At 41.7% G+C, this 23,316-nt stretch overlaps 1 protein-coding gene across 3 annotated transcripts in view; it reads left to right on the forward strand.

Moving 5' to 3' along the window:
• The window catches only part of LOC117769787 (testican-1-like), a 94,699-nt gene that overhangs the window by 56,056 nt on the left and 15,327 nt on the right, over nt 1-23,316 (forward strand). For all 3 annotated transcript variants that reach the window (XM_034598925.1, XM_034598927.1, XM_034598926.1), the window contains 4 exons: nt 1,374-1,454; nt 12,441-12,555; nt 15,510-15,642; nt 19,220-19,340. In XM_034598925.1, coding sequence (XP_034454816.1) covers nt 1,374-1,454; nt 12,441-12,555; nt 15,510-15,642; nt 19,220-19,340 — 450 coding nt within the window. The remainder of the gene's footprint in view (nt 1-1,373; nt 1,455-12,440; nt 12,556-15,509; nt 15,643-19,219; nt 19,341-23,316) is intronic.

Here is a 23,316-nt window from a genome sequence, read left to right on the forward strand (position 1 = left end):
AGAGAGGATAAGTCAGAGATAAGAAAGGCATCTCGTAATGAGGAGAACGGGGCTCTGGCAAAGAGGGGAGAAGGCAAAGTGTGGAGGAATAATGAGTACAGGGTGTATTAACCAAAAAGTTGGGGTTTTGTCTCCCATAGTCACATGTCACTACCTTTTTCTGGTGATTATGTTCAGCCCTCCTTCAAAGGCGTCACTCGCCGATAAACCCAGGAGATGGATGAGTCTGAGAGTTAATCATCTCAGGGTGTTGATGTCACAGCCTACAGACAGACATGACAAACTCCTTGTACCTCAGTGTTTGGCGGCTCCGCTGCCTCCCCGAGGCGCCACCATCACTGGCCTGCCTCCATATGGGACGCTGTACTGCAGTGCCGGTGTAGGAGAGAAGGTGGATCCGCGTACAATCTACATGAAGAGATTTAGATGCTTTGCTTTGCTTTTCCAGGGGACTTGTTTACATGATTTTATGTCTCAGTAATGAAGGTGTAATGCTATTATGCTTCCAGCAGGTTGGAAATCTGAGTCTATGTACCCCAGGAGATGCATTGGAGAGCCTCTTCTAAGAGTTCACGCTTAACGATTAACGACTGCACATTCAACGCCGATCGGGGGCTTTTGTCTGCGACTTGCAGAACTCATCAGCAAATCGAGATGAAAATCATGTAGAGAGAACTAGGCGTTAGTGGCACTTTACAGCGACACAGCAATATATTAATTAAGATGTCCTTTCTCATTTGTTTAACCCGTGTAGCGCCCGTTCAAAACGCCTAACCCTAACACACTGTGATTCAGGGGAGAAAAGAGACCCGACTGGTGGCTATTCACAGTGAGAAACCCCGGTGAAACACACAGGGGGAAAAGTTTTGTCGTTAGGCAAGTTAGATACGTTTTTGTGGGTCACCCAAAGTCCAAACAAGCTTATTAGTCACTTGCTGTGCCATAACAATAGCAGTTATAGAGTCTAGCATTTGACCGGAGCCTGCAGTATAACTTAGTATGGTAAATTTACACAGTTTGACCTCAATGGCAGAGTGGCGCTGTCCCTGTAGGCGATTGTGGTCGTGGAGTGTTATTGTGTTACCACAGTGGTGCCGGGCTACCAGCAGAGATGTTAAGTTGTAGATTTTTCTTTAGTTCCTGTCAATATATGAAATAAAAGACATGTATCTTGTTAATTAATGCTGGCATGTGTATTTTTGTACCTTGGATGGAGACAGACCACCTGTTTTTCTCTGCCTCTCAGCTCATTGACTGATTTGAAGTACTATTGATCTTCTCTTCCAACATCAAACAAGTATATTATGTTTCACAAAATGTTGAAAAATACGAACTACTCTCACATGTCTTTTGCTTCTTCTTGGTTTCTGTAGAGCGAGAGGCCCGACCTGGTCGAAGTGGAGACCCAGGCAGTAAAGCCCACCCTGGCTCGACCAAGAAGACAGTGAAGGATGGTGAGTTCAATGGGATCATCATTTTCATCAGGGTGGAGAGTGTTTTTTTTTTTAAATCATTTCCACTGGCTGAAAAACTAGTTTCAGCCAACATGCAGTTAAAAGTCGGTTGAGACTCTTAACCACTATGTTCTTGGTGTTACAGCCGACTTAGCTAATACAGGGCATGTGATTTACTCCTCCTATAAAAGTGAGATCTGTATAGTAAGCGTGATCATTCCAGATTATCAGGTGTAATGAGAAATAAATGCAGACTGAGGCATTGTGTTGCGTTGAGCCTAAATTGTTCCGCTCCGCTGTCTCGGTTACAGTTCCCGTTAAACAGTGGAGATAATGCAACAGCGTTTAATACAATTAGTTCTCCTCCCCGTCTCAGGTTGTGTGCAGAGATGTCGGTGCGGAGGAGAGAGATAACCGGGCTCACACTGAGCATTTCACACACAGGAAGATCAAAGTCGGCCCCTTTAGACACATGGAGCTATTTCCAGGGTTAGCTTCAGTTCTAACATATACAGTGCAGGCTAACATTGTAATTTAAAATTCTGTAAGTGGGTGGTAATGTACTGGGATTCCAGTGGCATGCTGCTCTGGTGTTTGTGCTTGTGGCTTGACAAGCTAATGTGGGTGTAGTGCGCCAAAATGCTTTATAATGGTGTGTGTTTGAGATTTCCATGGGTAACAGCCAACATTTTTAATATGCTTATTCCTACTAGCCAGCAAGTGTGACACAGCTTTAAAGGCCATATTGGAGGAAAAAATTTAGATTTTGAGAACAATGTTGTAATATTGTGAGAATAAGGTCATAATTTAACGAGAAAAAAGTCACAACATTGTGAGATGTAGGTCATAATTTATCTCACTCTCACTGTAAAAACTACAAAAGCCCTTTGAATATCAGGCAGATGTAACAAACGATGGTCTCGGAGTCTATTACGACCAAACTATACTTAAGTTTAACGTAACAAGATGCTGCACATTCCTATTTCAATGCAAGCAACTGGCTGATCCCCAGTAAAATGAGATGTAGCCCAAATAATATAAGGACTTAATTCTCATAAAATTAAGAATTTACTCTTGTAACGTTTTTATTACTTATTACAAGAATAAAGTGGTATTGCAGCTTTTAACATTTGAATTTGATGGAGGTGAACTGTAGTCAACTAATTTGTTAGACCACCGTGTGTGTTACTGAAAACAAACTTGCTTATTTACAAAACAACGTGTGATCTCATTCATAAAACAGTTGGTGACTATACGTAATCAAATATCTCACGTCCATCTCCCCTGAAGCTGGAGACGCAGTGCAACCACGAAACTTTAAAGATGGCTCGACTGAGTAATTCAGTTCAAGAGCATAAACACGCAAGTCAGTCGCTCCACTTCACGGCAGATTAGTTTTGCCACGAATAGGCTCCAGAGAACAAAAGTTAGCGAATGGAAATCTAAATGGGGAACCAATTGGCAAATCAAAATGCAAATAGAAATGTCACCGATGCAGCGACACACTGAGCTCTGTTCGTTAGGTAATTAAAAAAACAATTACACATGTTTTGATTGAATTCACAGTGAGATAAGCTGCATGGTAACATATGTAATCCACGGTATCAAAACCCAAGATAAATCTACAAAAAGAGCATCAGACACATTCTTCTACTGATGTGAGAGCTTGGATAAATATGTCTCTGTGTGTTTGAGTCAGTTCAAATACAGATGTTTGGGTCTGTGGTGAAATGTCTGCTTATTTTTTACAGTTCTTCTCTCTTGATGTCGTGTCACTGATGTTGACCCCTCATGTTCTATATGGGCAAACAAACCGTAGTCGTTTTGCCTTTAAATGGAGCAAAGTGGGAGTGTTTTGAATCACATGTCGCCTCATCAGAATCTCCGTTTTCCTCTCGTCTGGTGTTTGCTGTGAGTTACTGTGTGGTGTAGTAATCTGGCTGGAGGTATAATGTGTTCAGTTCAGCGCACGGGCTTTGTCTTCTAGATGGTGTTTAAAGAAAGGAGAGATTGAAGAGGGTTTTCAAACACAGACAAATTGAACTGTCTATTGCTGTTGCTTTAGATTCAACACATGCTTTGGGTAACGCTGTGATCTAATGGACACTCACAACTTTTGCATGTCAGGGTAGGTACTTCTGTTTTGAATATTTATATGCCTCCATGCTGTTGGCAGCCATGTGGCCTGAGGCATTCTCAGTTTTCAGGGTTGTCTATCTGCATCTGTTCGCCCCAGCCTTGTGAACGCAATATCTCAAGAATGTCTTGAGGAAATGTTTTCACATTTTGTAGAAACCTTCACTTTGACTCACCGGTGAACTGATTAGAGTTTGTTGTTCAAAGATCAAATGTCAAGGTCACGGTGGCAAAAGTGTGAGAGTGTGGAACAAACTGTACATAGGCTGAAACTACACTGGTAGAGGAGGCATGCAGACATAGTGCGGTATTTCTAGTTTAGAGTAAAATTGATAAAATGGTGAACATAAGTGGATAATAACAGGAGAGAAGACTAGATGGAGGTAGAGGAGACAGAAGGCTGATCCACACACACACACACACACACACACACACACGCACACACCTTTCAGATTTAGATTAATGAATGCCTCCGTCTAGGACAGTGCAAAAACATTTAATTATCCCTGACACTAAAGGTGAGGCAACAGGCCAGATGCCTGTCATCCACCTGTGCAAGTGTGTGTGTGCATGTGATGGTGTGTGAGGACAGAGGAAAAAGTCACAGTGGGTCAATGAGAAACCAGCCATAAGTCAAGAGCGTGGTCTTCATTGTGACCTCTCCTGACATCGACTGAAGGTCAAACTGACACTAACTTTGAGTCTGGCAGCAACATGTGTCCAGTTTAGAGTCAAGGGGATTTTTTTTCTAAAGCAAACGAAAAAAAAGACTAGCTGACGTTGTACAAATTTAAAAGAAGAAGTGAGTGAATAAAAGGAAAACCTTCCCTTCGTGCACAGCTGACGTGCACTTCTAACCCTGCCACAATCGACAAAACAGATACAAAGAGAAAATAGATATTACAAAATTCAGCCAAAGCAGATCCTCTCTGATTTTTTAACAAAAAGGTTGATAAATATTGTTCCAGTGTTCTCTGCAGAGAAAAAAACATAATGTGATTTGCTGGCTGAGGTCGGAAAGAGACGACCTGCTCACAAAATCTGCTGCTCCGGTGACGTCCTCTGTGTCTAAACACACTGAGCAGACTTATTTCTTTTGTGTTTAGAATAAAAAGAACAACTCTATTATAGAGGTGTTCCTTCAGACCATTTATACTCTGCAGTGCTGGATCATAAGCCTGGGAAAACTGGCGAATGTGAAATATTATTTGGGGGCAGCGGTGAGTGACTGGGTTCAGACACTGAGGTTGGAAAGATAAACAGGTTCACTGAGCTTCAGTTCTAATAACCATCAGTAAATCAGGGCGGGAAACATTCGGCTGCAGTTTCTTATAACATCTTATTGGAGTTTTCACAGCATTTTGTGACTTCAACAAGCAGTTAACATCTGCTTGACGACGCATGGCCTGGATGTAAACAAGATGGGAAAATAAAAAGGAGTTGTAGCTTTTTTTAGATCAGATAGAATTCCCCCTCAATGGTTAACAGTAGCATTAAACTATTTCATGTTGGGGTTTTATAAGTGGCGGAATAAAGTCTCTAGGCTCTAAATATTAGCAACTCATCACTATAATCGAATTAATATCTTATTCAGAATAAGGTCAATAGTCTGAATATTGGTGTCCATCACTGTCAGAGGTGGCATCTCCCAACTGACCTTTCAAACTATAGAATTTTTGATTTTCAGTATTTGGCAAAAGAAGCTTATAAAAGAATAACATGTGGGAGATGTACTAGTCATTTCAGTGTGTCGCATACACAGGCTGTTTAATTAAATATAAAAAATCAGATTCCGTATCAGTAGGTCCCCAATATTAAAGATTAATAAATGATAAATACAATCTGAAGCTAGTGATTAAAATCCTAGTTTATTTTCTTATAAATGTCTCCGTGTATTGAGGAAAAAAATTAAATTTGATACATTTTCATTACAGGTCTAAACTTCTTTATGCGCTCCTTTAAAAAAAAAAGTATAAACGTCAAGCCCCGAGCTCGAACCAAATATCTGTTTGTGTTTCTCTGAGCGTGTCCGTGTTCCCTCAAACCAAACACATTTCATGCATGTTTTATTTTCATCCTCTCAGTTCTCCTTGATGATGCTAAGGATCGTAAATGCAAATTAAACAGGTCGTGTATAAAATAAAAACAAAATGTGGATTGTTAGTTGCAAATTCCACTTAAAATGAATTCTTGGGTAGGTTTCACATGCTCCTTCACTTTGAAGCTGTCTTCAAACACCAAGAGATTATTTGCTTTCACCTTGTTCTTATAGAAATGTTTTTTAGCTGCAAGTTAAGAGACAGAGGTGTTTTTCCAATACAATGTGTAAGTTTGCATTATGTGTTGGAATATGTGTGTATAATGTTAATGGGCCAGCGATGATTATTCATTGTGTAGGTGATAGTCCTCAGCCTCCCTCAGTCTCCTGGTATTTTGCGGTTTCTTCTGGCGGCCTGTTTATCTTCTCCATTCCACAGCCACATCCGCAATAATATGATTTACCCATGTTTTCAATAATTAATTTTCTGGATGGTGAATCCATTCTATCTCCGTCTTCTCCCAGAGGCCCTCTCTGTGCTTTCATGCCTCCGTCATTCCTCTCTGTCATCCCTCGCTCCGACGCCTCTCACAGCCCAAACAGTCGGACCCGGAGGAACGTTCACGAAGCAGAGACAGACGGAGATTTTATCTCCTCCTGATCGGTTTTCTCTCTCTCTCTCTCTCTTCTCTCTTCTCCTCTGCAGACCCCCAGGTGAAAGAGAAGAAACACCTTTTTAATTAGTTTATCAGGGCCTGAATGTGATGCTCATTTTTCTAATAACAGAAACATGTCCTTTGGGAATGGTTGTTGGAGCTCTTGTTTATTTAATTTTAAACTTGTTTATTTGCTATTAGAAACAGTAGCTGGGGAGAGCAAACAATGAGAGCAACAGAGCACACAGATGGAAAAGGAGCGCGCACACCCGTGCACACAGATTACAAAAACACCCCATTGACCCATGTACAGCACAGCAGCAATTCATTTAAGGTCACCCTCTAGTCTCTGACAGGGCTTGTTGGCAATGTGGCCTCTTCTATTGAACTATGACTATCTTTATTATCCAATCACTGCACTCTGTTCTGGCCACCGTCCAGTATTAGAGGACACGGGAACAGTGTTTTATCTCACCCCTCTCCTCCATCGCCACTTCTCCTGTCTCTTAAGAAACATTAGGTGGGAAAGAAAAGAGGATGGACAAAATGTTGCGGAGACAAAAAAGTGGACGAGTAGGGCAATTTACTGTCAAGTTTAATTGTAATAAAATTTTACTGCTTCAAGTGTAATGTGCTTTTCTGCCAGGAACCCACTTGGAAGTGTTGCAGCAATTAAATAGCTGGAAGACATGTTTAGGGTTGAATCATCCAGGAGCCTTTTAAAGGAGGACTTCTTGCACAGTGTAGACAATAAATTGCCATATTTGTGGCATGTCTGCGTGAATAACAGCGCAATGAAACAGCAACACTGTCCCGCTAATGCAGTTAACAATGATTCAGAGACTGTAGAACGATTCTACGTTTTCCATGTAAAAGGCTCGAATCAAAACCATGAGTATGTGTATAAGAAAGTCGTGTACGCTTTGGAAGTGTTAGAAACAACTCGTTGTGGTTAAATATTTTATATATTCCAAATAACGACTTTTTAAATCTATGCATTTTTAACCTTTAGTGGAGAAGAATGGATATTTTTAATAAAAAGTTCAAGTTTAACTTTTGGCTGAAGTGTCTCTCCCTGGAAATTCAAAAAACTCCTTTTGGGGGAGGGGGGCCCCTATATGTTATTTTATATATATATATATATATATATATACACACACGTATATATATAAATGTCATGACATAAAGACGTCCCAACAGTTAACTCAAGCTCCAAGATTGTAACACTGGGTGATGTTACTGCAGATGTGTTGTAACGCTGCCTCACACCACGATGATATAGGGAGTGCTTGAAAAATGACATGTGAGACGTGGGTAAAACTCCGGTGTGGCTAGAGACACTAAGGAATGAGAAAAATACACCAAACCTCTCATAGCTTCACGTATTTCTTTACATGTTCATAGATAAAATACAGGCATATTTTTTTTGCACAAGCTTAATGGAAATTTCATTGATCTTCATGTTCAGTCAGTTGAAGCTTTTTTTTTTTGTAACCAAATTTTTTTTTCTGTCTACGCTGCAGCACAACCTTTTTTTTTTCCAGCAGGGATGGATTTTCTTTTATGTTCGTGCTGTGCTCTCTGAGCCTAAGCTACCAACCAAGGACTATATTGATCCTCCCCACCCACCCCATTCCCCACCACCCCCTCGGCATACAACAGCAGATCTAACCAGATGGTAGCTGGGATGGTTCTGAGTTTGCAGCAACAGCCGAGCGTTCAAAGCAAACAGAAACACAGCAGTGAAACGTACAACAGCCACAAGGTGTCCACATGAATGCATTTTTAAATTTAAGATTGTGAGGGTCTTAAAACCTTTGTTGCATTTAGTACAGGAGTGTTCTGGTTCCAACGAATATCATTGAGCCACAACTTAATTGTTCTCTTATTAATTACAATATGTACATGTATAAAACACAGAGATATGGGATCCCTTCAATTCAATACCAATTTTCTTAGAGATGGATTCATTTCAACTGGTCACAATGCAGAATACAGTTGGATCATGCTCTGAATTCACACTCCTGATTAGCATCAGCTTCTTCATTTATGCTTCACCAGCTGCCTGGCGATCAGCTGACTGGTAACATCCAATCACATTCATGCACTCACCATCACTCTGCACATACAGTCATGCCAACAACGGCGGCTGCAGCAGCTCCCTTCACCAACCCAGCCTCTCCCTTTTGGTCCCTTTACAATGTACAATTTCTGTTCCGCACCAGAGTTGACTCTGAGAGGAACATGATGAAACCACTGGTCATCAGTAAAAAAAATTATAAAACAGTGGTTTCTGCAGCAGATCAAACGCTGTGGGACAAAACCACTAGCAGCCAATTTAGTGCTTTTGCAACAAAAGGACCAAAGGAGGAATCAAATTTCTGACAGTGTCAGAAATAACGGACAAAATTTCAAAATGTGTCGGTTGTTACAGCCTCTGTTTATAAGCACAGATATGAATATACAACAGGAAATGACACCACTGCTTCTTTAGAGCAGAAAGGACAATGTTATGGACAGATGCGTTTTATTGAGTATTCTGTATTAAAACTTGAGAGCAATGGTAGATTAAACAGTTTTTTTGTTCTATGTACATTGTATTTCTAAGAGTAACCTCCATCTTGAGAATCTCTCAATTAACATTAAACAAAACCCATATGGTTTGCGTTAGCTAGCGCTTCAGACTGTGCTTGCCTGACGCTGGATTTTTGCACATCATCATCATAATGACAACAATTGGTCATACTTTGGACACATAACATAGCCAGCTATCGTGCTAACATGCCATGCTAGCTATCAATGTAATACTAAAGAGACGTACATGAGAAATAACAACCAGATGAACATACACCAGGTTCACCAGCTGCCTCTGCAACCTCTTTTCACATTGGGATTTGCTTGGCTAGTGCCTGTGTAGTTTGATTGGCTGGTCTTCCAGTGCAGCTGCCCAGCTTCCTCTCTGATACATCTAATAAAGTTAAGTGGGTCCATTGTTACATCCACATGTGACTTGAAATTAATATGTAAGATGATTAATGTGATAGTGTTGTTAATTTAAGTTAATTTGTAGGGTTATTTGCACAATAAGCATCGCATCTTGCATCATTTGAGAGTTTATTGTGCCAAGCATTTTCTACCTAATGTAACAATGTGGCCATTTGCCATAAATCCTCAGTAAATCTGACTGAAATACAAATAATTTTAGATATTTTACAGCACAATTTGGTCCCAGCAATTATTTGGAAATATCAGTCAGGAACACAATATGTCTGTGTCCGACCAACAGTGTATATGTGCCCGACTTAAATTAAAACTGAGGACATTTTTGGGGCCATTTGTGAATCATCTGCAGTTGTCTTGTGTCCTCGCTACCCTCCGCAACAGCTCTGCCAACCCCTCCATCTGTCTCACCCCTACAGTCTGGTAACTGGGCACCCGGGGGTCATCAGTCATCTTTACAAATGGCCAAGGACAATCGCTAGACAAATTGGGAGCCATGTCTGTGTGGGCAACTGTTGCTGTTGCTCAGAAACTGCATCTGTAACAGTACAGTGAATAACACACACGACTAAACTTCTCTTGTGTTGCGTCCTCCCTTATCAGCCTCCAATTTCAAAGCAATGTGTTTTCACGGTTTCTCCATTCAGCAGTGTCTGATGAAGAATCATAATGATTACTCACACACACACACATACCACACACAATCCATTGCACTTGTTCATTTGGCAAATTCTTATCAGCAGCTGGCAACCTTGTTCATTTACATAAATCAATAACGTTTTCAAGGTAAAAATGTGGTTCAGTAGAGGAGTTTCACTTGGAATGAATGGATACGTAATAAGGCATTTCAAGTTTTATTGTTCATGCAAATTAACTTATTCACGCACAAGGATGAGAATAGAGTCATATTTTAAGATTAGAGTGAAGAAAAAAGGAATAAAAGGAGAAGAGAGACACGTACTGAGGAAAGTGAAGGAGAGGTGGCAAGAGTGTGCTGCAGTGCTCCTGCATTACAATTGATTGGCTGGTTTAACTGCCAATGCTGCTCACTCAAGCTTTTAATAGATGGATAAAACTCTCTTTCACCCAACAATCCTCCTCCTCTTCGCTCTGTCATTTTCTCCTCTCTTTTGTCTCCTTTTCTTTCCACTTCCCCCTCCCTCTTTTTCTTCTGTCTTTGCCTTTGCTCTCTGTTTACAGTGCCCCTCCTTTCTTCTCTTCTCCTCTCATCTTTTCTTGCCCCCCCCCTCTCCCCCACCCTTCTTTTCTTTCTCCTCTCGTCTCTGCTCCTCTCGTCCCCTCTGTTATCCTCCCATCTCCTGTCTTTACATAGCATAAAAATTCAAATCACATAAGCTGAGAAAAACGATTCCACATTCAGCGCAGCGTTGTCTCTGCAAATGAACTGTTTTATTGTTGATGAGAACGTTTTATCGGCGTAATGGTCTACATGCGATGCTTTGCATATTGGTGTGTGTAGGTGGATAAAGTGGCATTTGTACGTGTGTGTCTTACTTCCAATTTGTCCGCGAGTGGAGGTCACACTCTAATCCTAAATTGTTCTCCAATCCTCTGTTAACCAGAGACAATCCCCCATTTTTTTTCTTCTCCCCTCTCCTTGCTCCATCTCTCTTTTCCTCACTGTGATAAAGTCATTATGTAGCAAAGTGAAATAAAACAGGTTTCCTGCAGCACTGCGAGATGGAGGTCTCAAAAAGCAGGCAATAGAAACATGCTCTAGCACAGACGGCTATCTGTCTCTGCGATGTAGATTATGAGAGGGCACGCAGGCTTGTATATGTGCTTCTGCATGTGTGTGTGTGTGTGTGTGTGTGTGTGTGTGTGTGTGTGTGTGTGTGTGTGTGTTTTACAGGTTGTAAAGACATAAGTGCGTTGCTCATCAATGACAGATGTGTGCAGCGTACTATGAATCTCCTCCCCTGAGACTATCTCAGCTTCTCCGTCATTATTGAGTGTGTTTGTTCTTACACCTCAAAGATAAAGAGAGCTCTTTAATATCCTCTGACAGAGTTAGGTATGTTTACAGTTGATATGGGTCGCTGCTCATTCATTCTTATAGATGGTTGTGGAGATTATAGCGTTACCGCAAGCAGAGGAGTGAAAAACTGCCGAGTCTCTGGCTGATTTAACGCTGATAAACCAGCATGTAAACAGCAGCACAATGTACGATCGGGTCAGAAACTAGTTGATGTTCACATCAGACACCAGCTGTGGCTCAAGCATAACCCATTAGAGTCCCTAATGGAGACATGGCCACTCTTGTTTTATGATGTTAGCAGGCACATGCTAATGACTTGTACATAACGCGGGGCTTTGATCTGTACACTCTGCACTCAGTCTTAATTAACTTGGGATTTGAAATCATTTTTAGTCCCTTTACCATGGTGGTGCCATGTGGTCTCAACCCCACATGGCACCACTATGGCTTTGATCTATGGCTTTGATCTCGTTTTATTGTCTTTGTTTTTTTCAGTTGGTTTTGTTCATTATTTTTTTTTTAAAAGCGTTTTATCTTTCTTCAACCCACATCCAGCACAGCCTGTGTGACAGAGAGGGCCATCAGCCCAGAGTCTGCTGCCTGATGTGGGCTCGTCTCTCACTTCATTTTTACTCAAGGCTCTCCCCTCTCTCTCTTACCTCCTCCATCTTCTGTTTTCCTATTTTCTTCTGTCTGTCAAATGAGACTTTCTGTGTGCTGTTAGCCTAGTGTGAAACGACACAATGCTCGGAGTCAATGAGCTGCTGTGATCTTTTGTCACCTTGGACACCTGCCAGCTGTGCCTGGCGGCCACGGCGATAATGTCACTTTGGAGATTGATTTGGGAGAAGATGGGGTCGACGCTCAGGGAGAATAGTCCTCATTAAGAGCAACTCACACCGCGGAAAACTCGATGTTTACCTCGTGCCTTTCTCCATTTTTTTGTCTCCGTGTTTTTCCCCAACTCATTATTTCTCTGCCTGCTTCATTTAGTTGAATGTAAGAATTTACCAGCTGGAAAACAAAAAGAACAGCTTGATGTTTTGCTGCATCAACTTTCAAATGCAGCTCTATATCACCCCTGATGCTCTCGCTCTGCGTGTTATTTATTTTTGCACTTCGGGAGATGAAGGTTTTTCGTTGTCCTCTCCCCGTAGGCCCAGACACCACCAAGGACCCCTGTCTGAAGGTGCGCTGTCCTCCTCACAAGGTGTGTGTCAGCCGTGACTTCCAGACGGCCATCTGCACCAATCACAAGCCGCCAGCTCACAGGTAAGCACCAGTAATATCACATTTATTCCTCCGCATCTTATCTACAAAAAGAAAACAACAAAGCTGTCAAGTTGTGGCTGTTTTAATGCAAGAATCTCTCTCCCTCAAATATGAAATTTATATTAAGTTGGGGTAAATGCCTGTTATTCACAATTACTATGCAAAGTTGAACTTCAATACGTTAAAGACCCTCAGGGAAGGTTAGGCAAATTATACCAATGCAGCAGAAGCATGAATTGAAGTAGCATTTTGTGTGTCAGCAACGTGCGAGAATCTGTATTATAGTGACATACAAATACACTCTGAACACAAATGAATTGTGATCCAATCAGTTTGCCCTTTGGAGTTTGTCAGGACCCAATTTGTTTGTGTTTCCAACCTTGTCGCGTTGCCAGTTTTAAGGTTTTTCAATTTTTCAGTTCAAGAATCATTTCCCCCAAAAGACATGTTGTGCTTTCTCCGTCTTGAGGTTTAATTGATTTCCTCAAGTCATTAGCTCCTAAGATACTCTGCTTTAATGCCTTTCCTTGTGTTGCATTAATTAAGTCCTATTTGCTGCTTAATATGTCAAACGATTCACCTGAAATCCACGTTTCCCCGACTGCATCGCTCATCGACTCTTTGGACCATGATATTGTTTATCTACGTGAGTTGAAGTAGCTGCAGTAATTCTCATAACGCAGATTCAGTGACCTCTCAGAGGACAAATTCAAACTTTGTTGCTCTCGAGATATTTGAAACCATATTGTACAATGCAATTAATGTACACTGTGGTGCAGCATGCATAGTTTATCAGGGAGATGAGTCAAGATCATTATTCACTACTGCTAACAAAATACTTTCTTGAAAAAGCCCTGTACACTCTTTGGTATCACTGCTGTTGTTTCCACAAGCAAATTAGTCTTGCTCTCCACTAGGCTGCTGTCAACAGAAACGTGCAAAGCAAAGTTTCTTCTTCTTTTTGAAATTGATTTAGTTCTTCGCAGACTTCCCTTATAGGTTGATAATAATGTTTAACTGGACATCTCCATTAGCAGCAAGAAAAATATTAACCTTTTTAAATTATGGAGGCTCGCATTGTTAATCTGCGAGCGCCTCCATCCTGCTGTGTGGAGGCTGTAGCAACGTTAAATCCGAGCCACATGGAATCTCAGCAGGCGGCTGAAGTACAGTAGTATAACGGGGAGAGAGAGAGAGATCGCTGTCTAGTGTCTGTTTGAGGTTGTCTTTCCTCTCTGCTCGCTGCAAATGTCCTGAACATTGAATATTCACCACGCATATACACTAATTGCCCTCGCCAAGCTAATCCCGCCTTTCAAATCACACTATTAACTTGAGCACGCTCTCGTGCTACACGGCATTTATGCAGAGCGCTTGATCGCAGAGGATGATGAGCACTGGATTGGACGGCGAGGAAGATGAGTGGAAGCATCTCAGGCGATGTTTATCAACCTACAAATTTCCAGCTTACCTCTGTCTTGCCTTATCTGCCAGCACGGTTTTTGTTTATCGGTGCAGTGTGCATGACTAATCTGCTGTGGCAATCACTGTGGCTCCGCCGATGAGTGTGACACTTCTAAAGAGGCAAGAAAGTGGTTGATGCTCTTCCTGGGATTTGAGTGTTGTAGTTTTGCAGATTGTTGACGTCTCTGGAGAGATTAAATGATGAGCTGTTGCTTAATGTGATTTCAAGCTTTTTGACTTTGGATTACTATTTAAGCTTTATGCTTTGGGTGGGGAAGCTTCAACGTGACAATACTGTTAGTCCTGACTTAGTTTTGGTCTTAAATTAGTCGGGAGCAAATCAGACAGGTTTTTTTTTTTTTGTGTCCGGATGACATTTTGGCTGATTCCAATAACAATCTGTTACAGCTAGGTCTGTATATCTCTATGGACTGCTCTAACATCATTAGGTAAACTTGAAACAGAAACCAGAAGGCTTCCGGCCCGGAAATCTTGTCCCTTGCCTGCAGAATCCCAGTCCCCTATGCAGAATCTGTTTATGGTGGTTAGTTAGATCTCAGCCTAGCTTTGTGATACAGCTCCTGCAGTTTGGGGCATTCTGCAGTCAGGTGTGAAGAGCAAACCAGTTGAATTACAAGATTTCTGTTTTGCCATTTAGCTATGGGATGGGAAAATATATGCAGTTATTTATATTAAATCCATATTTACCTTTCATCATTTTCTGACCCTTGCATATGCTTCATGTCTTTCATTCACCTGGTCCTCTGATTGGATAATTTAGCCAGCATATATGTAAATCTAGAACTGTTGTGATGCCCGGCCATATACCTGATAAGGGTTCAGCAGACTTAAATGTTACATAACTATTACAGCAGGAAACAGGACAGAATTTGCTCAGAATCTATTATTTGTGCTTTTCTCTAGCGCTCCTGTTACATATTCACACGTGCAGTGATTTTCTGCCTGTGACACAGGTTGCATGCGCCTGCGAATCTCCACCTGTTCACTTCGGTAGTTGATGTTCACTCTGCACCAATTGTCGTCGTCACCCTCATTTCTCTGCGACGACTTGCTCTGCCTCTAATTCCGTCTCTGCTCAAAGGATGTGGGCTGTGGGGTGTTCAATGAAAGCACTTGGATAGAAAATTGCTGCGAGATTTGGATCAAACGTAATTACACTGGTTATTGAAAAGGCCTCCGTGGACCAATCAGGATTCGCTCAGCTGACCCCGAAAACCAGAAGCGCTTCTAAAACTTTCCGCTCAGTGTGAAACAGACTGCTGGGTTTCGATAATATTCCTGACTGGAAAGTTATTGCTGTGCTTCAATTGTGCTTTAATTGATTTATGAGAGTAAAGTTTAAATATTCAACATACTGTCCCCTGGGAAGGGTTTTGCTTCACATACGCTGGATGATATGGTTTGTTTATGTCAAAATCCCAATTCGTGACTTAATGAAATGAATTGTTTCTCATTGTTCTCTTCCTCAGTGTGAAACCAAGAAAAGGCAGCGCAGGCCACAAGCGCAGGCTTGAAGCTGGTGCTCCTGGGAAATGTAGGCTCTGCTCGGCCCTGCACTCAACTCCTGTGTGTGGGTCTGATGGACACACCTACTCCTCCAAGGTGAGGCTCATCAATAATTACATTTTTTTGTATAATATCGACCATGTACAATATTAAACATAAATGTTACCCTACCCCATGTACTGATCTCATCATTTTCTCATAGTATGTTGGGCAAATGACTGAGAACAGGGTCAACCGTAAGCCAACCAATCAGCAGCTTAAACTCACCATTGTAAAACCATCATTACCATCTCCTCTGACTCTAAAGCCCCAGTTCCAACTATGCTCCCATCACCATCAAATCACACAGTGCTCACAGTGGCAGGTTTGTGGAGGAAAGAAAGACGAGGTTTAACCTTTTAGTGATTAGTCAAGGAAGAAAGGAACAGACTGAGGAGCTGAAGAGTGAAACCAGGTGGAAAAGAAAGAAGTGAAGCGCTCTCCCTCTGTCCTTGATAAAGCAGACTGTGGCGTCTTATTAACACCCACATTCATATTATCTCCTTGTTGCTGTGTTCAACCTTTTGGTTTCCAGGGGTGAAGGACAATCCAATACACAGGAACCTCATACAAATAGACAATAGAAGGCGTCTCTCGAGTGTCTCGCAGGAGTGAATCGATGTGTTGGTGACAGGGATATTGGCAAAGTGGAGCAGCCTGTTGTCACTTGCTCTCTATTGTTTATTAATTCCAGCGTTTAAGCCAGCGACATTCCTTAAACAGTGTATGGAGAGAAGGGCTCATCAAAGCACAGTTTTCTACAGAGTGCTACTGCTGGAAAGCTTGGTATTCATCCACATACCAGCCATGTTTCTTAACTGCCGGAAATTAAACATGCAATACTTTAGCTGCTGGGGGTCCTACAATCAAAACGATAACACAAGACCTAGTTTGACGGCAGCGTGGGATCATGGTCGTTGTTTTCACCACCATTGCAGATGAAAATCTTCCTGGCGCAACTAAGGCGCAAATCATATTCACAGATCAGGGAATGTGTTAAAGTTTTATTCATGTCACGCAGCAAATGCCAGTGAATAATCGGGATCTGTTAAGAGTGACCAATGCAAACAGTGGGAGGAAAAAAACTGTTGACTGGCTGGCAGTGAGTTTTTCCTTCGTCATACCCCAGAAGTAATAGAAGAGATGAGCGGAGCCACAGGTTAATCTGGATATGATGCAATTAAATTGTGATGAAAATGAAACGTCCTGTTAACTTTGAACATTGTTGGAGACATTTTGGATAAAGTAAGTAGACAAGTAAACAAAATGTATGACATATAGGTCTAGTTGTTTGTAGACATTTAATAAAGAGAATTATTCCATATTATTCTAAACATTTGCCACAAGCTGAGATATGGTTTCTCCTCATTGTGTATGAGGGAGTCTGGAGAATAAGATTTCTTAATAACCTGCCCCTGTGAGCTAGGCTGTGCTGAGGAGGAGAGGTGTTGAAGAGGAGGAACAAAAGGAGGAGGAGAGCTGGGGGAGTCCCTCTGGTCTCTGCGGTACTTTAGTTGGAGGGGTTCAGTTAGCTGGTGGAGTGATGGGTCCCTGTGGCCCAACTTAAATTCTGCTCACCAGTGAGCTGCTGGTCTCCAGATTATTCATGTTTTATTATTACATTACATGCCTCCCTCATCCCAACAGCACACACACTCACTCACACATACACACACACTCAATATCCTATTAAGAGGACTGTGCTCTTATCTCCTTAGAGGCTTCAGCCCACTGAGTTAAAATACTGGATGGCAAACAACTTTCTCCAACTAAACCTCTCCAAATCCAATGTAATTGTCTTTGGTCCCACCCCTCCAGCACGGATGATAGCACAGCATACCCTGGTGAACTAGCACCATTTACTGAGACCTCAGCATGAACCTGGCTGTGGCCTTAGACCAAGACCTGAGTTTGAACCCCACATTAAGAAGGTTGCTTAATCGTGTTTTTATCATTTGAGGAACATAGCCAAGGTTCAATCTCTCACATACAGACCTGGAAAAAATCCTTCACACCCTTAAATCCTCTCTCCTCGACTACTGTAACTACCTTTATAGTGGTCTTACTCAAAGTTCTCCAGTGTTTTAGCATCCTTGCACTGGCTGCCTGTTATTTTATTACTTTTAAAGCCAGCTATAATTCAGGCCTTTTATCTCCCTACGAGCCAGGACCCGGTCTGACATCCTCTGGTAAGACGTTCCTAGCTATTTTAAAATCTAGGCTGAAAACCTTTGGAAACAATCTGCCAGAAGAGATTAGACTAGCACTAACAGGTGACTATCGGTTACCTGCTTTATCTCTCTTCCTAAGACACGTCTCTGTAGAAAAGCTTTTATCGCATGATGTCTATGACTTTTATTATCTTTATCTTTATATTTATTATTTATTGCTCTGTTACGACTTTCATACGGTTGTAAAGCACTTTGTTACTTGTATTGAAAAGTGCGATACAAATAAATGTATTATTATTATTATTATTATTGCAAGTCCATTACTTCCCTTCTCTTAAATCATCCTCTCTTCCTCTCCTCTCTTCTCCTCTCCTGTCCTTTCCTCTCCTCCTCCCCCCCTTCCTTACTTATAGTCAGGTGTTAAAACACTATTTCATCAAAACCACATTAACCCCTGCAGAGAGACAAACATAAAGATTCATGGGGCCTCTCGCTGTGCTGACAGTGACTGGGGGAGGTCATCCATTTTCTGCGCTTTCTCTTCTTTTTCGCTCCCTCCGTCTGTGTGTCTCCCTCACTCTATCTCTCTCTCTCCATCTCCCTCCCCAGACAACTAATTCAATATGCTGTGAAGCGGACGGAGCGCTATCCCTTTGTCAACAAATTTCATTAAGCAACATTAGCAGCGTTATCAAAGAGGTGATGGGGAGGATTCAAACGATAGATTTTGAATTATAACGTGGGAAATGAAAGTGCTGGCAGGATAAGGCTAAGCCTGGGTGTGATATGATGTGTGTGTAGTTGTGTAAATGCACTTTCCTGGTCTCACCTTGACAAAACGTCATCGTCTCGCAAACGGAATTTACATAACTCATCTCGGGTTTCATTATTCCTCTTGGAACGATCTTGTAATTGGATTTTTTCCCCCCAACTAGTCCGAACGATTTCTTACCCCTCACTTACCTGGAAAGAGATTTATACTGTTAAATTACTTTCTGAAGTAGCCCATCTTGTTTTTTTCATTGCATTAGGTTTGTAAGCTACTGCTGAATCCTGCTGGGCATCTCTGTGTCTAATTGTGTGTCTACATGGCAAGGGACACATCTGCATGTTAGTAGTCTGCAGGTCATGTTGATTTTGACATATTCTAGGTAGGACACATCCAAGATAATAGACTCAAGAATTTAATTTAATTTAATTTAAACCAATATTTAATGGATTCTTCCCTGACCCATACCACATCCTTTCACCAAGTTTTGGGGTAATCCATCCTGTAGTATTTGCTTGAACTTGCTCACAAACAAACCAACCAACAAACAAACAGACAGGGGCGAAAAACATAACCTCCCTCATGGAGGTTATGAAGAATCTACCTGATGGGGTTGTAATGTCGTTTTTGTCTGCTTCAGTAAAAACTCAAAGAAAACCTCCATTACCCATGTTTTTTGTCTTTTTTTTTCCAGTGTAAGTTGGAGTTCCAGAGCTGCCTCGCTGGGAAGACAATCTCAGTAAAATGTGATGGGCTGTGTCCATGTTTGCCGGGTCAGGAGCTCATAAATCCAACACACAGGAGTGAGAAGGCTGGTGAGTACAACACTAAAGTTATTTTGTTTAGAGAGCCTTAATATCTGTTTGCCTACGAACACATCTGCATTTTGGCAATTAAAATAACTTATTTAGACTGTTACATACTTGGGAATGGCATTTGTTGTTGTGATTGACAAGCTCAGTTACTTGAAGTGCCCCTCTGGGGAAAATCAAGTTTCCCATTTGTGCAATCTATATGATAAGAGATTCTGAGGGAAACAAGCAATCACCACCATGGTTGAGTATTTCCACATGAACACTGTAATTAAACAAATGCAAGTTTAAAAAAAAAGAAGGAGTTAGACAGGCCGGGTCTGTGACATCACAAAGCAAAGAAACCAATCCTGTCATCTTGTGGGTGGGACTCAGTAGATGGAAAAGGCTCCTTTTCTCACTGCAGGTGAGCTGTGAGGGTGGAGAGAGGAGGAATTCCTCGAATTTTTTCACGACGAACCATTTGTATTTTGAATTTTGACAAATTTTGAGTATGATACCATAATAGAGTGTGACTTTAATATATCCGCTTACGTATATGTACTGTATGGATCGGTATTTGCATGTAGTTGCTTGGATCGGTAGACGGATGGAGGGAAGAGCGCATCAACAAAGAGAAGAATGTGCAGACAGAGAGGTTCTTTGAGCTTTATCCAACTTAAAGTTCTGTTGGATGCCTTGGAATCGGACCAGGACCCTCCACACACACATAAAAAACACGCACACACACACACAAACACACACACACACACACACACACACACACACACACACACACACACACACGCACACGCGCACGCACACACAGGCAAAAACTCTTTCTCCAGTAGTCCCTCAAATTCACTGGTGATTCACTGCGTTTCCATTCCTCTCCTGTCACCTCTCCCCTTACTCATGTTGTTTTCTTCCCTTACCCCCCCTTCCCACTCCCAGCCCCCAAACTATTCTCTGACAGCTACAGGCAGCAGTGATGGAGTGACTGTGTGTGTCTCATTGTTTGTCATGGAAATAGGATTTCAGCAGATGGATGGAGAGATTCTGGAGGAGAAATGCAATCTAAAAGGAAAGCAGCACAGAAAAGGATGGATTGTTATCGGTACAGGCTTCCTCTGTCCCAAATTGGGGGAGTAGTGAGATGGTTGTGCTTTGTGTTCCCATATCAATCGGTCTAGTTGGAATATTGAATATTTAGATATGCTTATACCCTCAATACGTTTGAACAACACACACAAACAGGCACACTCTGCCCTCACACGCTCTGATTAGACAGTATTTATAAGGATGCCACGGTTCATCGCGCATATTTAATGCAAAAGAAACGTACTAATTAATGATGGCTCTCTCTTTATCTCACACTCTCCTTTATTAGTTTAAAGCCGAATGATGGAGAGAACGGCGAGCGAAGTCGTAATGGAGAAGTATTTACCAGCTTGACTGCTGTCTAATTGATCCCCCTGCATCTCTTCTCAATAGAAACTATAATTATATGTTTGGTCTGCAGCGCTTGCCTTTGGGAGGGAAAGCATTGAACGAGAGTGTGTGAAGAGAAGAGAAATCTTTTACAAGATCTTGGACGGTGTCAAAACAAGCAGTGTACATCTTTTGATGGCTTATGGATACGGACATAACTGAGCAGTACCGCCAGAAGTCCTGTTGGGGGCCAGTGTAGCCAAGTGAGACAACAATAGGACACAAGGGAAAAATGAGAAAAGCTTTGCGAGTTGGTAAGAACCTATATGATGTTACTTCACTGAGACACAGGGATAAGGACTATCTCAAGAGGTACATATCACAACCAAGTCAGAACCTCGCTGCCCTCCAGTGGATGTATTGATTAACAACCATACCAACGTAAAGGATACAGAAGTACGTGGGCGGTGACGGTTGCATCGTTTGAAATGGATGCATCTGTTTTCCAACGTTAAGAAAGCATAAATTAGCATTTCCACTTATTTCCACGGTCTGGCTCTCTGCTTTGAATCTTTTCTCTTTAAACTTTCGATTTCTGATCATTTTTTTTCTCCCTGGCTTCCTCCTGTCCTTCTTTTGAACTTTCCAGCACAGCTCCTCCGTACATCTTGTCCCCAGACCATCACTGAGGGTAGCGGTTTGTTCAGAGGTTCTAGGGATTAGCGAAGTGAGCATTTCCTCTCGTTGGATCAGCAACACAAAATGGTAAACAGATGAATGTGGCAGCAGGTTGAGGGGAACACTGTGTGTGTCAGATCCTGCTCCTATGGTAACAGTCCAAAGATTTGCAGCAGTTCAGTGCGTGCAATCACTCCTGCATGTTTACCACTGGTTCAAGCTGGGTTCGAACATTTGTACCACACTGATATAAATATCTCTGCTCACACAACACCTGCGCGTGAGACTGCGTCATCAGCATCACCTTTCCTGTGTTGTGTTTCCACACCTCAGTCGTGGTTTGAGGTGGTGGTGCTCTCACGTCACAGCCTCAGACTTTGGAGAGGAAGAGACGGCTGGTGTGGAAATTACTATATGTACATGTAAATGCATCTGGATGTAGAGGTGGATATGAATAACAGAAGCAAGATGCAGAAATATCCAGTGTGTTTGTCTCTGTTCCATCTGTGCGGAGCAGGTAAGTGTCATGGTGATCAGGAGAAGCTTGACAGGCGCAAAACGGAGCTAATTAAAGTGCTAATGAGCTCGACTTTTTAAATCAAGCGTTAGTAATCATATACATGAGGTTTTGCGAGACATCCATATATACAGGACCACACTGCCATACACTCGCAGCAATGTTAATGACTTTGCTGAGGCAACTGAGCTCAATGTGCTTTGATATTTTAATAAATGTAACCCACCTATTTCTATTTTAATCAGGTGAGGGCCCTGAGCTCTTCAAGCAAGTTAACTTCCTATTTAAAGTTAACTTTTATGATAAAGAATAATTAAAGCAATGTTGGCCTGTATCTTTTATCCTGTATGAACTCCTGTGAACTGTGACACCCACCACTAATATTAAGTCAGGTTCACCTAATCTCCACTAAATAAACACAGTGTAATCCAAATAGCCAATTAGCATACTGTGATAGGATTGATTTATCCCACCTTTCACCACAAACAAACTATTTACCTCCTGCACTTATGTACTCATAGGAAATACCCAAGATAACTCTAGGATCAGTTTGAGAAATACACTTTTTACCTACTTTACTTGCAATTTAACTTTTATCTCTCCTTTCGATAAATTTCCACCCAAATCAAATAGCTCATGGAACTCTACTCCACTGAAGTAAAGGTGTTTGAAGTCATGATTTGAAGCTCTGAGCTTCTGCCTGTCTTTCTGTCACTGAAGAGCAGGTGTCCATAGATGTTGTTTTTCCTGCTTTTCCCAATGAGCTCTTAGCATTGACCTAGTACTTTGCTTATGATGCTACCAAAATACACTCATGGTTGGTGGGTTTGCGGGTTGGTTAGTTGGTTGGTGGGTTGGTTGGTTAGTGGGTTGGTTGGTTGGTTGTTTGGCTTTACAATGAGGGCATCACCATATGTGATATTGTTACTAAGGAATGATTGTAGCCTTATGTGATTCCTTGATGAGACGGTTGGTCGGTTGGTAGGTGGTAGGTGGTAGGTTGGTTGGTTGGTTGGTTGGTTGGTTAGTTCATTAGTTAGTATGTTCCACTACTGTGTCATACAAAGCCAGAGTCTGAGTCAGTACATATATGTCTACAAAGTCTATAGTCTGAACAGTCACTCGGAAACAATTTGACCTTGAAAAGAGCTTGAAAAAGAATTTAGGAAGAAGAATAAAAGACAGAATAGTTGTGAAGGTATCAAGCACCATGTAGCGCAGCCATTTCTCTTTCACTCACTTCCTTGATTTTGATTGATAACTGCAGATGAGGAGTGTGTGTGTGCTGCAGTGTAGGAGTGCAGAGCGAATATTGTTTCTTTATCTGACGAGGCAGAGTGGAAGGCTTCAAATACACTTTTTGAGTACCTTCGC

The sequence above is a fragment of the Hippoglossus hippoglossus genome, chromosome 10 (genome assembly GCF_009819705.1).
Source record: "Hippoglossus hippoglossus isolate fHipHip1 chromosome 10, fHipHip1.pri, whole genome shotgun sequence".
NCBI lineage: Eukaryota > Metazoa > Chordata > Actinopteri > Pleuronectiformes > Pleuronectidae > Hippoglossus > Hippoglossus hippoglossus.